Source organism: Spea bombifrons, chromosome 9, assembly GCF_027358695.1.
Source record: "Spea bombifrons isolate aSpeBom1 chromosome 9, aSpeBom1.2.pri, whole genome shotgun sequence".
NCBI classification, from domain to species: Eukaryota; Metazoa; Chordata; class Amphibia; order Anura; family Pelobatidae; genus Spea; species Spea bombifrons.
This window is the reverse complement of record NC_071095.1, coordinates 30,988,697-31,002,341: the sequence shown is the minus strand read 5'-3', so window position 1 is coordinate 31,002,341 and position 13,645 is coordinate 30,988,697. Positions and strand designations below refer to the sequence as shown.

The window sequence follows — 13,645 nt, the reverse complement described above, 5'->3', positions numbered from 1 at the left end:
ATGTTGTGCCTATAGATTAAACTAAGCATTTCAGAAATATATTCACACACACACAAACATTTCTGAAATGCTTAGTTTAATTATATATATATATATATATATATATATATATATATATATATATATATATATAACACACACACACTATATGGGCAATAGTATAGGGACACTTGACCATTACACCAACAGGGACTTTGATGACATTGCATTCTAAACACATAGACAGTAATATGTAGTTGGTCTCCCCTTTGCAGCTATAACAGCTTCCACTGGGAAGGCGTCTTCCACAGGATTTTGGAGAGTTCCTATTGGATTTTTTTGCCCATTCATCCAGTAGAACATTTGTGAGGTCGAATCCAACTCACATGTGTGCTAGGATGTGAAGAGCATATTATAAATGGCAATTTCACATAAAGATTTAACGAGAGATAAACAAATTCTCAGTGTTAAATGATTTATTTGTGACTAATAAGTATGAACTGATCACAAAACTTTACTACTTTTTAATAAAATGCGGATATCGCGTAATATATCCGCAATGTTGCGGTTGACTATTTTTTGTAACGCGATTTGAAAGGTCATAAAACTCATTTTATGAAAACTCTGCAGACTTTTTTGTTTTCGTAAGGCATCTGCTATTTATTTTTTCCCAATACTTTCTTATGCGTTGAGCATTAGTAGTTCTTAAAGAGACCTATTGTCTCCAAGACTGAGTATGAAAATTGATTATTTTCTTTTCTTCAGCATTTCGAAGCACTTGCAAACCGTGCTGCTGTGTCCGGCCATGTGATTGACATCTACGCTTGCGCGCTGGATCAGACTGGGCTCTTGGAAATGAAATGCTGCACAAATCTTACAGGGTAAAGCTGCCTGTGTGGCCTTACTTATAACGTGTCGCTTTTATGTCAGCTACATCTCTATTGTGTGGTGTACTATATGCACACATACTGGGGTAGGAATTACCACTGACGCCTAATGAACTCTAACTTAAACCACAGCGTATATACAGGACAGGTTATACCGAGTGGATCACAGATTTTTCCCCCTGCCGCGAAATAACATTTTCAGCTCAACAGTTAATTCCCCGCTAAGGATGCTTTACAAACAAAAGCTAGACCATTTGTTGACTACAGTCAGAATATCTTTGTAGACTGATAGGAATGGCAGAGGAACTTTGTCGCATAAAAGAGAAACAATCTAAATAACATTTATAAAACATAAGTACACCTGTAGCCAAAATGTTCGTATTACTTCAAGCTGGAAATAATTGATAATGTGATCACAAGGAATTGTAGCATGCAGACAAAAACTGGTATACTGATTAAAGTGGCTCTGCCACCTATCAAACCTGGTCCTTATTCAATAGGATCTAAAAAGTCCTGTTCTTGAGCAATTTAGGCATAAAACACGGCCGAACAATATTTGTGATAAAAGGTATTAATCTACCTGTTGTGAATATTACTGATTATTGCGCAGGAGTCTAAAAATCATTGTATATTTTTTATGCATGCATTATAGAACGTGTTGCAACAGTATTGTTTGGAACAGGTTAAATATTACTTTTTATTTGTGTCACTTGAATGAGTAGCGTCCTCACGCAAGAATGACTCCACATATCACTGAAAAATGTAATCTTTTGTAACCAAGCTGACATAACCTTTGTCGTGACAAAAAAGTCAGATGGATTTTGGAGGGTGGAGGATCGGTTAAATATCTTTTTAGCTAAAGTGGTAGAAATAATTGATTGGTATGAGCATAAAGATCTAAGGTCTTAGAGAAGGTAGGAGAAATGGGCATGCTAGATCCTGGGGCCGATACCTCCTATTTGCTGTTACAGCTTATACTTTTCTTTAAAACATCATAGCAGAATGGGTTGGAGTTAAGGTCTGTATGATAGTCCGGGAGGTTCATGCTTTGTGTTACCAGACATCCCATAATGCTCTTCGATGGCTCCTCTAGAAATTCACCTTTAAGTAGTCTTTTATTGTGCGCTGTTTGGACATCTGACCAGAAGCTACCACCCCACCTCTTCTGCGTAAGCTCCGAGTACCAGCATAGCCTTCTCATGTGCCAATAGCCAGTCTGGCAGCAGCTTTCAGTCGTTTTGCCATTTGAGGTCTTGGTCGCTGGCTATTCCTCAAACAGACTGACCCAATGGTGCGTTGGTAAAACACTTACATATAGCAGGCAAACGGTATCGCTAATGCTAACTGTGACCACAATTCTGCACAATTCTCAAAATGGTGCATACCATTTAAATTCTTGTCCTTTTGAAGGAACATTTAAAAAGGGAAACTTGGCAGCACTTAATCAGTTTCCATTTGCAGTTTCTCCAAGTATAGAAAAACAAAAGAGCAACTTTTAGAACCCTTTTCCAAACTAGCGTCACTTCCGGTGGACCCCCCACTCAGATCGATTGCTGTAATGGGGGGAAAAAAAACCCTGCAGACCTGTTACATTTATAACCAATATTTCTTTAAAAAGATTCTAACCTAAAATCTCTTTCTACATCAAGATACTATGTTAGGTCTGTCCCGCGACTGCTGCTCTTCAAGCAATCCATTTTATTTTGTCCAAGAAGAAACAAATCTTTCTGATTAAAGTAAATATTTTATTTATAAGCAGAAGGAAGCAACAACTCACTATCTAGATAAAATTAGATGAAAATATCACCTTAATGTTTTCATTCATTTGTGAAAATCCGTACAGAGACTCACATGGCCACCGGGAAAGAAAATGATGTAAAGCATTAGGAGGCCTTTGGGGACTATGTTGTATATGGGGTAATCATACAGGCTTCATATTAACCGATGTGAGTGTTTTTTCACCCGTTTTGTCTGCACAGTGGGTACATGGTGATGGGAGACTCCTTCAACACCTCCCTTTTCAAACAAACATTTCAGAGGGTATTTACCAAGGAGGCACAGGGCCAATTCAAGATGGCGTTTGGCGGCACCTTAGAAATTAAGGTAAGTGGGATATAGTAGTTGTGAGCTGCTGTTTTGACTATTTTTCTTCTTTCCTCTACAAAGGGATTTAGACAACATGAGAAAGTGGGCAGTTAGTTGGCAGATGTGTTTTTTTAGTATAGACAAATGTAAAATTATGCACTTGGGTGAGAAAAACTCACATTTTCCCCAAGTATATTTTTATTTGATAATTTAGATCGACATAGACAAAAGAAAACAAACACACATATTCAAGACAAGAAAGGGTACTTATATCCAATGTACACTTACTTGCAGATACCAGATACTGGCGATGCATTACCTTATAATGAATTTCTAGAAAACTGAGACAATGAATAGCTTTCCTAGTCGTAAGCCAAGACTCAGACCACCAACTATACATAGTCCTACAAAGTATAAATGGTTCAATTTGGGCTCTCGCCTCGGAGCCTGATTGCCCAATAGAGCCCCAGAGTGAATGTCCCTGTCCTCAGATCTGTTGCTCTAGGCCTAGTTGACGTATTCCAGAATTTATTGTTTGTATACTGGTGGTTGCATCTTGAAGTAGCTACTGTGGTATTTGGCAATACCTTTTGTATTGGGACTATTGGTTCTTACAGAGAGTCTCAAAACTAGTGTGATCATTAACTAAGCTATGCATGTTGATAGTATAGTAGTCTTGTAATTGTCAATACCCATGCTTATCTAAGGAACTAGTTAAGACTCCTAATATTAGATGTTTGCATGACCTTGTTTTTTCTTCTTATTTGCCCTGTAGACCTCAAGAGAACTGAAGATTTCGGGAGCTATTGGGCCTTGTGTGTCTCTCAATGCCAAGGGACCATGTGTATCTGAAAATGTGAGTTCTTGTTTTGCTAAATTTAAACATAAGTTGCGCCACAGTTTTATATTTTAACTCTTTTTTTAACTTTCATTCCATTAAGTCTGTGTTTTCCTCTTCTTTTTGGTAAATTCTTTGTTTGAGTTACATTCCACATGATCAAATAAACACAAATTAGTGTACTTTGTTTGGATCGATAAGACATTAGTATTGTATGTACCATACATATACATACTCTTTTTAACATCCCTTTTTTTTAGCAAGTGGAATAAGGTAACAAAAAAAAAGATTTACATTAAGAAGTCAAGTCTGCATTATACAATAGTGTGTTGGAGGGTTATTAAGTGTTTTAAAAATGTCTGCCTCTTGGGTTCTGTATTTTTCACTGCCCTGTAAAAAGGAGAAAATCACTGAACAGAAAGTCCAAAATCTTTACTGTAAATTTATTGTGTAAAAATCTAGTGATTCATATGCTGGCCCAGGGCCCACCAATGCTGCCATGCAAGCAATGCGGGACTAGGTCAGTGCAGCAATTAAGCAGTTAATTATAGGCTTTTAGCCTGGAGTTTATAATGAACTGGTAATGGTACCATTTAACATCGTTTACTGTTTTTTGTGGCTATATATTGATATTTTGCTGCCTGAAAAGCAAAAATAAAAAGCTTTAAATCCCACTTTACTAGGATACAAAATACTGTGCATTGTTATTGCTTGTGGCAGCTGATCTTTGTACAATTAGCAATTTTTTTATTAAAATTGTTTTTCTTTTTTTTTGTCAGTATCCAATGAATCATCAATGTCTTTTTTTTCCCTTAACCTCAGGAGATCGGTACCGGTGGAACTTGTCAGTGGAAAATCTGTGGGCTCAGTACATCCACAACCCTTGCTGTATATTTTGAGGTCGTCAACCAGGTGGGTGGTTGTTAGAAGTTTCCGAATTTCCAATTTGATGTTTGTCAGTTTCATCAGTGTCGATATACTAATTTGGTTTAGTCCCCTGGGTGAGCAGAGCTATTTTCCATTTTTTTCAGCATATCATTGATAAACCATGATTCCCCTTTTCCATGTTTAGTGCGCCCAAACAATATATATTGTTTTTTCAAGGGCAGCAAGGGCTTTTCTATTTATACCACTTTTTGTATAGCCTTTAAGTTTGAATAATATTTAAAACATCAGGTTTTTTTTTTATTCCAATTTTACTTATGTGGCCCCTCCCCAGATAGGAGGGGGAGCCAAATATTATGGCGGCGGACGCCTGGTTTAAAATAACTTAGTTGATCACCTCCTAAACTTAAACTTTGTCGCTGAAATGCCTCTATAGTGACACCAAAAGCCCACCCGAGGATGACCGGTCACAAGTGGCACTGTGAGAGATTTAGCCTCATGCAAAATGGCGGCGTCCTTTAACCCCTTCACGACAAAGCCCGTACATGTACGGGGTCACGATACACTGCATCGGTATGGGCTGCGGTTTAATACCTGCATCGTCTGTTTTCGCCATGATCGGCGGCTTTGCAGGATCCACGGAAGCCTCACAAGTGAGGCTGGCTGTGGATCATGGGAGGAAAGCCCCCCCCCAAAAAAAAACAATGGCCGCCGCCAAACCGATCATCAAAGACGGCTAAAACAGTGCTTCCTAAGCATAGTCATTGTTGCTAACATTCCTTGATATGGAACACAACCCCCTGCCCCGATCGCCATGTGATTGCTCCGAAGAGCAACCACAAGCGCCATCAGTGGATGGCGTTGGCGCCACTCACAAGATGGCGGCGCCAACTGCCAGATAAGTTAGTTCACAGAGGGTCTATGGGATATGGACACAGACTGACCAGATGTCCGAATGCCAAAAAACGCACACCTCACAAAGGTGGCCTTTTACCTCCCAAATAACCCGACAAACCCACGCATTGGGGGTATCATTGTACTCAGGAGATGTTGCTGAACACATATTGGGATGTTGTTTGACGGTGATATATACCAGGAGCTGTAAATTCATACCTAATGTAGAATGTGTGTGGGGGAAAAAAAATACACAAAAAATACTACTGCAAACTTTGACAAAGGCTGGTGGTAAAATGTGTGCATACCCTGGGGTGTCTGGTTTAGTTTTCAAAAATATATGGTTTGATTGGGTGAATTGTATTGGCCGGCTCCAAAGATGTCCCAAATAGCATGTGTAAACGATTTTTCAAATAGAAGTCAGAAAAAGTATTCAATTTTTTTTCTAAATCTTCACCTTATTTTATACTTTTTATAGTAAATTATATCGTAAAATCAGAATGACATATAAAGAAAGCCCTTATTGTCCTGAAAAATAAATAAATAAATAACTGTGGGTTCAGTAACTGGGAAAGCACCCCAGAAATATTAAAACAAACAACCATTGTCATGAAGGGTACAAAAATAAAATCAGCCATTGTCACGAAGGGGTTAAAAGGTTTTTAAGTGGTTACTTTACATGCAAGCTTTGTACCGGGTTGCTGGCAAACATCCTAGCTTTCGATTATGTGCTGGGGAGGGTAAAAAATGATGCATTAAGAATCCTTTTTTTATTATTATTATTTTGATTTATTTTTGTTTTAGACCTGTTCAAAAATCGGACTGAAATGTATGTTTTACGTGCCCTGATTCTCTACATTGAATAACTAAAGAGCAGATGTTTCCATGACCTTTATTGCATCATTATTTAGCGGTCATAGTCTGGATTCTACTTATCTTCCTTAACTTGTCTTGCTGGCTGTTTATACTTCATACTTTAACTTTATTCCTTGATTTTATTGTACTAGGGATGGAAAACATTGATTTTTACACACTTTTTGTGCGATCCTTTATCTTGCCGGGATTGTTGGTGATTATTCATTTTGCTGTCACAGTTGGACCGGTTCACTTCTGTTGAAAACTCACACTGCCCTATCTGTATTTTTTTGTAATGATTAAGTATGTAATACTGTACCTACATACTTAATTTGCGACCTCTTTAACTTGTATTGTTATTTTTATGTTTAACAAGAGTATTGGCCATGATTACCCATGATCCTCTGGTACTCTCCTACATGGTATCCAATGCCTTAACAGGAAACAGCATGTTGCTGAAAATGCAGCTTTATTTTTGGCACTATGTGGTTTCATGCATGGGGGGGGTTAGGTGTCATTGGACGATGGTTTGCTCAGAAGTCCGGATGAGAGAAGCGGGGCTGGAACGCTATTAAGAAAGAAGGAGCCTGTGCAAACAGAGGGACCAGGAAGTAAGGACACCCATAGAAATGCTCACTGCTTCTACCCACTAAGCACACATTACTAAGTACCCTGTTTACTACATAACTATACACATAGGATTCATCCTTAGAATGACAGCCACATTCTCTGGGGTCCCCTCTCAGTGTTCCATGTGGCTGGCAAACGGGGCCAACATTCCAACCACGTCTCCAGAGGTTGGTTTTAGCCTTTTTCCCATCTCTGTCTTTCTATGTCATGTCCGAACGGATCATACAATGCAGTGGCATACCATCTGATCTTTGTTTATTTAAGCTCACAGTGTGGGGCATCTAGACTGAACATATAGTTGTCAGCTAGGAACACATACTTTAATATACATTCATCTTTGTTGGGAGTGGAAACACCCCATGGTCATACTAATACACCTGCAGCAAAGGTACTAGTATGACCCTTAGGACATATTGTTTTTTTCCAGCATCAGGGAACGAGAGATCAGGTTTTTCTGTCACCTGAATACCTGATTTCACAATTCTATATTTCCTTCTTATAGTTGCTTTCTGGAAGCACAGAGGAGAGGAGGGGAGAGCAGCAAGGGTCTGTCCAGACCATGTTGGTATCCCCGATCGCTCGACCTGCTTGCTGATCACAGGTCGTATGATCAGCAATGCGGGACTATAGAGACCTGCTTCCTGATCACTAGTATAGGGAAGTACAAAAAATACATAAATGGTGTTTTTGGAGATCCAAGTTACATTGGTTGTTATGATGTTAAACCACTTTCAAACCTTGCGTCGGAATTCCTATTGATACCCAACTACCATTGTTCTGTGAACCTCCACAGTCATGTAGTAGCTTTTGTGTATTGGAATAGGGCATTTTGAACACTCGCATTACTATCCGCTGCATACTGATGAAGTTATCAGGCTTATGACACTCTTTCTTATGACATTCAGTGTAGCAGAATGGCAATGCAAAACAACTTAATGTTTTTTTAGCGTTTGCTATATTTCCGTATTTGCATATCTGAATATATAGTAACTGCATCACATATTGAATTCATTACATTTAGCTTGAGACATTTAATAAATATGCACGTCAAAGACAGAAAACTAAAGAAATTGGTAGACCACGCTACTAGTTTGAACCGTCAACTTGAAGTTAGGTCGTCTCCTAACCAAAGATTCTTTGGTCATTTCACAGTTTTTTTGATGTCCTCCCCTCCCCCCCCCGCTTGAGTCCGTTCTTCATTGAGTGTTTAACACATTCCTAAAAGGAAATTCCGTTTCTTCTTGGAACTAGATTGTCCACTACACAGAAATTCCACAACTGCAGTACTTGCATGAGAAGATATTGCTGAGGAATTCTTGAATTCTAGCTGTTTGTCATCCTTTTTTGTTTTTTTCTACCACAAAGATGAGTCCTGAAATGAATGATATACAAAAAAAATCGAATTATTTTTAGCTTAAATACATTGGTGATTATTAGCCTTTTAGGTCTGTGGGACAGTATCCTTGCCTGTGCTAAAAAGTGCTTCAAAGAAACGTCAAATTTCTACTCGTGTTTTCCCACAATTTATCCTTGGGAGAAAACCAATATTGAATATGTTCTAGAGCTCTTGTAACCTACTCTTTTATTGCTTATGGAGGTTGGAGGCATGCATGACACGAGTGCTGCCCTTATTTTAAACATGCCTATGATGGATAAACTTCCAAACGGGTTCCAAACGCTTTCACGATACAGACTTAGCAGTAAAGGGTAACTATATTCTCTGTCATATGATTTCTCTCTCCATCAGAAGATCCATCAAGCAAAAACTTCAATACACATCTATACGTGTTAACTCCTAACCTTTACTAATATCTTTACTGTCACCAAACGTATTTTGGAAAGCTTCACTAGATCGCATAACACCCTTAAAATAGGGTGCAGGTCCTTACCGCCGCAGAATATGCTTTGTGTATGTTGAGGAACCTTTTTTCCCACTCAGGTTTGAGCTAAATTCTCTGTGTTGTGTCCTGGCAAGCAGTGGTGGGACTGGATGCTGGAATGTCTGTCATTCTCACTTGATGACTCTGTATTGGATCCCATGTTCTCAAAGACCCTTTTCAGCTTCCGCCAACTCTCTCGCAAAGCCTTCCTGTATTTCCTGTGGCAAAAAAAGCCGGTTATCATCTCTGATTCCACGTTCCCCTGACACTCCTGATTTATTTATGGAGGATGCTGCTCTGACTAAGATCAATTCATGACTTTTAATTACCTTTCCTTTTAGACCAACCTCTTATATTCCGGCATGCTTGTCTAAGCCGGGCAGTCTGGGGAAGGAGTAGAGACCTGTACATAGGTCCCTCTGCTCCCTGCAGAGATCAATGCCACACCTTACACCTCCCTTAATGGCGCTTTGCTTGGGCCACCTTCCATCTTTATCTTTTGGCTTAGTAGGTGTATTGTGCCTAAAAAGCCATAGAAATATATCTGCACTCCAGAACCTACTTTCCTGCCGTATTCCAGAAAGGATTTTGCATGCTTGTGGTGTTAATATCGCAGCCATGATTTTTAGTATATTTTTGAATGGGCTGTGACATATTGGTGGAACTACATACTGATCAATCAAACCCTATACCATTTGTTGACAGGTTTGCTTATAAACAGCTGGGAATGGCTTGATATACCATAAAAATAAAGCGTAGCTTGCTGTAAAGTTAATATATTTATATTCCAAGGTCTGCAGGAGATTAATAACACTCAAATGCATGTAGAATGGTGTTAATTATAACAGTTTCTTACCTTTGGGCCAGGGAGTTGATCCAAGGATTCAAACCGGGCATTAGTGCAGCAAGCCAAATGGAAACCAATTTTGCCATCGCAGGAACATTATGAGGGTAAAAGGTTTCAAAGAAGCCAATTGTGACTAACGGGACCCAGCAAACCAGCAGATAGACTGGAATAAGAGAGGACAAGGCATTTTTTAAATTTCAATGAAGAAAGTTGCGGTTCATTTCACAAGGAAGTAACAAGCGCAGACGCATTTAGCTTGTTACAAATCGGATACATATACTACTTTTCTCCTCTGTTGTACTGAGCACATATAAAGGCTGATGAATTAACTTGCAGGACAGATTACCCTCCTCATCTGCCTTGGGTTGGCTATGCAGCACTCCCTTAATCTCTCATTTTCATCCCTTTTCTCTTTGATTTGTTATTCCAACCTCCCTTTCCTTTCCCTACTTATTGGAAGTGAACCCTCTAGTAAACTATCCCAAGTCATTGCATTTTTTGCATAGTTCAAACCCTTTGCTGTCTCTAGAATTGGGAGATCGTTATGTTTTTGGGCTGACAAAGAGACCGTGCCTCCAGATTTATTTTGCTAGGACCTCAGATCATGCAGTACCAGGTACCCCCCAGTTGTATAAAATCCTTTGTGAATATGTTTTTGTGAATCCCAAGTTGTATCAATACTTCTATATTGTTCTTCAGTGAATCCGTCCCTCTAAGGGATATATTCTGTTAACCAAGATAACTAAAATATTAAACAAGTCTTGCCATTTTGTTATGTGAGATAAGTGTTTATTTCGGGAAACAAATGGCAAAATGCTTGTAAAGAAATGAGATTGCTGAAAAATGAAACCCAAATTATCGAAGCTGCCTTTGGTTTTTTTTTTTGTATCTGTCGGTAAAATCTCCTGTTTAATCCAGTAGATCGTTCTGTAAAACTGTTTATTTGCAAAATCCAGCTACATCCTCTTATATAAAGTCTGGAGTGAACAAATGTATCTGCGGATTCTTCCCATAATCCCTTAGGGGATGTGAGATTTAAACATTATGAAAATATCTGACCTTTCAGTTTAATCTCCTCAATATGCTTTTTTTTGGTCAGCGGGGACAGAAATAGCTTTCCATTTGGTTGAAAGTTTTCCGTTATTCTGGGATTTATAAAATGGTCCAGTACAATTGTTGAAAAAAATGCCAGTGTTTGGATTATTTTTTATCAAATGCTAACCATTGTGCTGAAAGGAGATGTTTTAAAATGATTTAGGGGTAAAGATGTTTTATAATCGATTGCTTAGCTATAAATAACCTAGACATGAGCTGCTTCGCTCTGAAATTAGTAAAATAATGCCGCTGTGGGCCGCCATCTTCCTTGGCAAACCCTTGAAGTACCTGTAGTACCGCTGTGGTAGGTCGGGTGTAAGGAGATGATTTGTCTTAGGTCTTGACCTTGTGCCAGTCACTCCCAATTTAGATTGTGAGCTTCAAGGCCAGGTTTGTATCTGAAGCATAGAGTGTATTACAGGATACCATGCATTGTATGTATTATTACGTGAGAGGAGTGTGTACTTCATGATTCTTCATTACTATTGTTATATTGTATCCATTAAAGCGGATCTGCCACTTTCTTAAATCTTGTTACACTGGATCCCAATTTCCAAAGTTATTTACAGGTTAAAATTAGCACTATAAATGTTTGTTGTTGTTGTTATTAGCGGTGAGATGAAAGATCTTCTTCGTTTACCATGCTTTATGAAGGACCAACTATGATCCTTTATGGGGAAATTTGCAGGTGTCGGTACCCAGGTTGCAGCGAGCCTACCTCCCTCGGAAAATGAGACCGCTGTGGTTCTTAACGCTACCGTAGATATTTTACAGAAGCACAAAGGCTGCTCCCCCAAACATAAAAATAAGGTGGATATTCCCCAGTGTAATAGTCACGCTTAATCCTGTCCATGCCCAGCCAAACCACAATATCAGATTCCTGATTTTAATGTTTGCAATAGAGACACTTACCGGCGGATACAATGAGGATGAGCGTATTCCTGAAATATGATCGAATGGGTACATAATAGCAGTGTTGATCGTTGCAAATGAAAGTTCCTCTCTTTGCCTGGTATCTTGCAATGTGAATGATGGATATGTACAATACGCTGTTGATAGTTATAGGCACGATGACTCCGATGCTTAGTAGCAACGTGCTGTAAACTTTTGTGGATGAGCCAAAATGTGGCAAGCAAATGTAGACATCTTCATCAAAATGATACTCTCCAAACCCCATGAATGGCAGAGCAGCCACTGCCAGCGAGTACATCCACAAAGCCACCAGAATAATCCAAGTCCTGCTCTTGGTGAAGAGCTGAGTGTAGCGGAGGGGAAACCGGATTTCTGCAAACTTGTCAATAGTTGCCCATACCAGAGAGTTCAAAGAAGCCACCTGGAGCAGGACAAACAAAAATCCCAACAGGTCACAGGCAGTACCATCCTGAGAAAAGATTCCACCTCCAAAGAAACTATTGTAGACTGCAACTGGTATGACGCTTATTCCAAAAATCATGTCGCAAATGCTAAGGTTCAGCGTCAGAGCCCAGGTGTCGGTGCGTAATTTTAAGTGGAATGCAAATAATAAGAGAAGGAGAAGGTTGGCGCCAACCGTACCAATGCCAGTGGTGCTCATCAAAGTGGAATACAGAGGCAGAACGGCTTGCATCTTCAACCTGTGCGTTATCCTAGGTTTGTCTATTACGCGATTTCTGTCTGCACCTCCGAGTCACCATCACGCCTCTTGAGTGCAAAGAACATAGGAAAACAAAGCAGCCGCTTTAATATACACATATTTCGGGTTCTGGAAAATATTTTATAGAGTGGAACGTGTTGTGCACCCTTGAAATACTAGCTGTAAAACCCAAGTACAACGTATCACAGACGCATCTAAAGAGAATAGCGTTTCTACAAACATGGTTCTATAAGTAAAAGTTGACAGCTCGCTTTGGGACAGGACGTAGGTCGGGTGTAAGGAGATGATTTGTCTTAGGTCTTGACCTTGTGCCAGTCACTCCCAATTTAGATTGTGAGCTTCAAGGCCAGGTTTGTATCTGAAGCATAGAGTGTATTACAGGATACCATGCATTGTATGTATTATTACGTGAGAGGAGTGTGTACTTCATGATTCTTCATTACTATTGTTATATTGTATCCATTAAAGCGGATCTGCCACTTTCTTAAATCTTGTTACACTGGATCCCAATTTCCAAAGTTATTTACAGGTTAAAATTAGCACTATAAATGTTTCAGCCTCCATAAAGTGAAATAGCCTAGTCTATTTAATTTAATGTATTTGGTTATGCTAAAAGCGGTGAACGTGACAGTTCCTCTTCAAGGTTTTAGAACGGCAGTCCAAGTAATATATGATAAATATTGCCTATCTTTTTATTCTCTCCTTCGCCACGGAGAATGCTAGCGATCCTTAACAAAATGTAATCTAAAACACTACGGTCAGACTTGTCCCATAAGAACAACGTTGGTTGACAGCAAATGTATCACAAGAGCTCTTTATAAGCCAATAGTTACAATAAACATACCGATGCAGGCAATAAACTAAGAAAAATCACACCATCTATTATAATTATTATTATTATTATTATTTTACTTGTAATTTCTTACTCGGTACATTCACCATCTTATCCTTTTTTTAACTCAATCTACAAAATAATCATTGTTATGGAAAGAGCTCCCTTTTCCGTGCATTTAAACATTTTTTTAATAAATGAAACGTACTACAAATTAGACATCTAAAAGGTTTCGGTGGCAGGGGGACAAAGTGGCGTGCTTTACTTCCCTTCCACTGCTAAAGGCACACGGTGGGATACGGTAT

General features: G+C 39.0%; 1 protein-coding gene and 1 long non-coding RNA gene across 3 annotated transcripts in view; one reads left to right on the top strand and one right to left on the bottom strand.

Moving 5' to 3' along the window:
- Positions 1 to 13,645, top strand: part of LOC128504740 (protein transport protein Sec23A) — a 31,209-nt gene that overhangs the window by 5,964 nt on the left and 11,600 nt on the right. For both annotated transcript variants that reach the window (XM_053474926.1, XM_053474927.1), the window contains exons 9-12: positions 745 to 860; positions 2,846 to 2,969; positions 3,727 to 3,807; positions 4,612 to 4,701. In XM_053474926.1, the coding sequence (XP_053330901.1) occupies positions 745 to 860; positions 2,846 to 2,969; positions 3,727 to 3,807; positions 4,612 to 4,701 (411 nt within the window). The remainder of the gene's footprint in view (positions 1 to 744; positions 861 to 2,845; positions 2,970 to 3,726; positions 3,808 to 4,611; positions 4,702 to 13,645) is intronic.
- LOC128504742 (uncharacterized) lies at positions 7,930 to 10,399 on the bottom strand. Its single transcript, XR_008355486.1, has 3 exons — positions 9,790 to 10,399; positions 8,943 to 9,151; positions 7,930 to 8,425 (listed from the first exon to the last, which is right to left on the bottom strand). It is a non-coding gene; the product is annotated as an uncharacterized LOC128504742 (long non-coding RNA).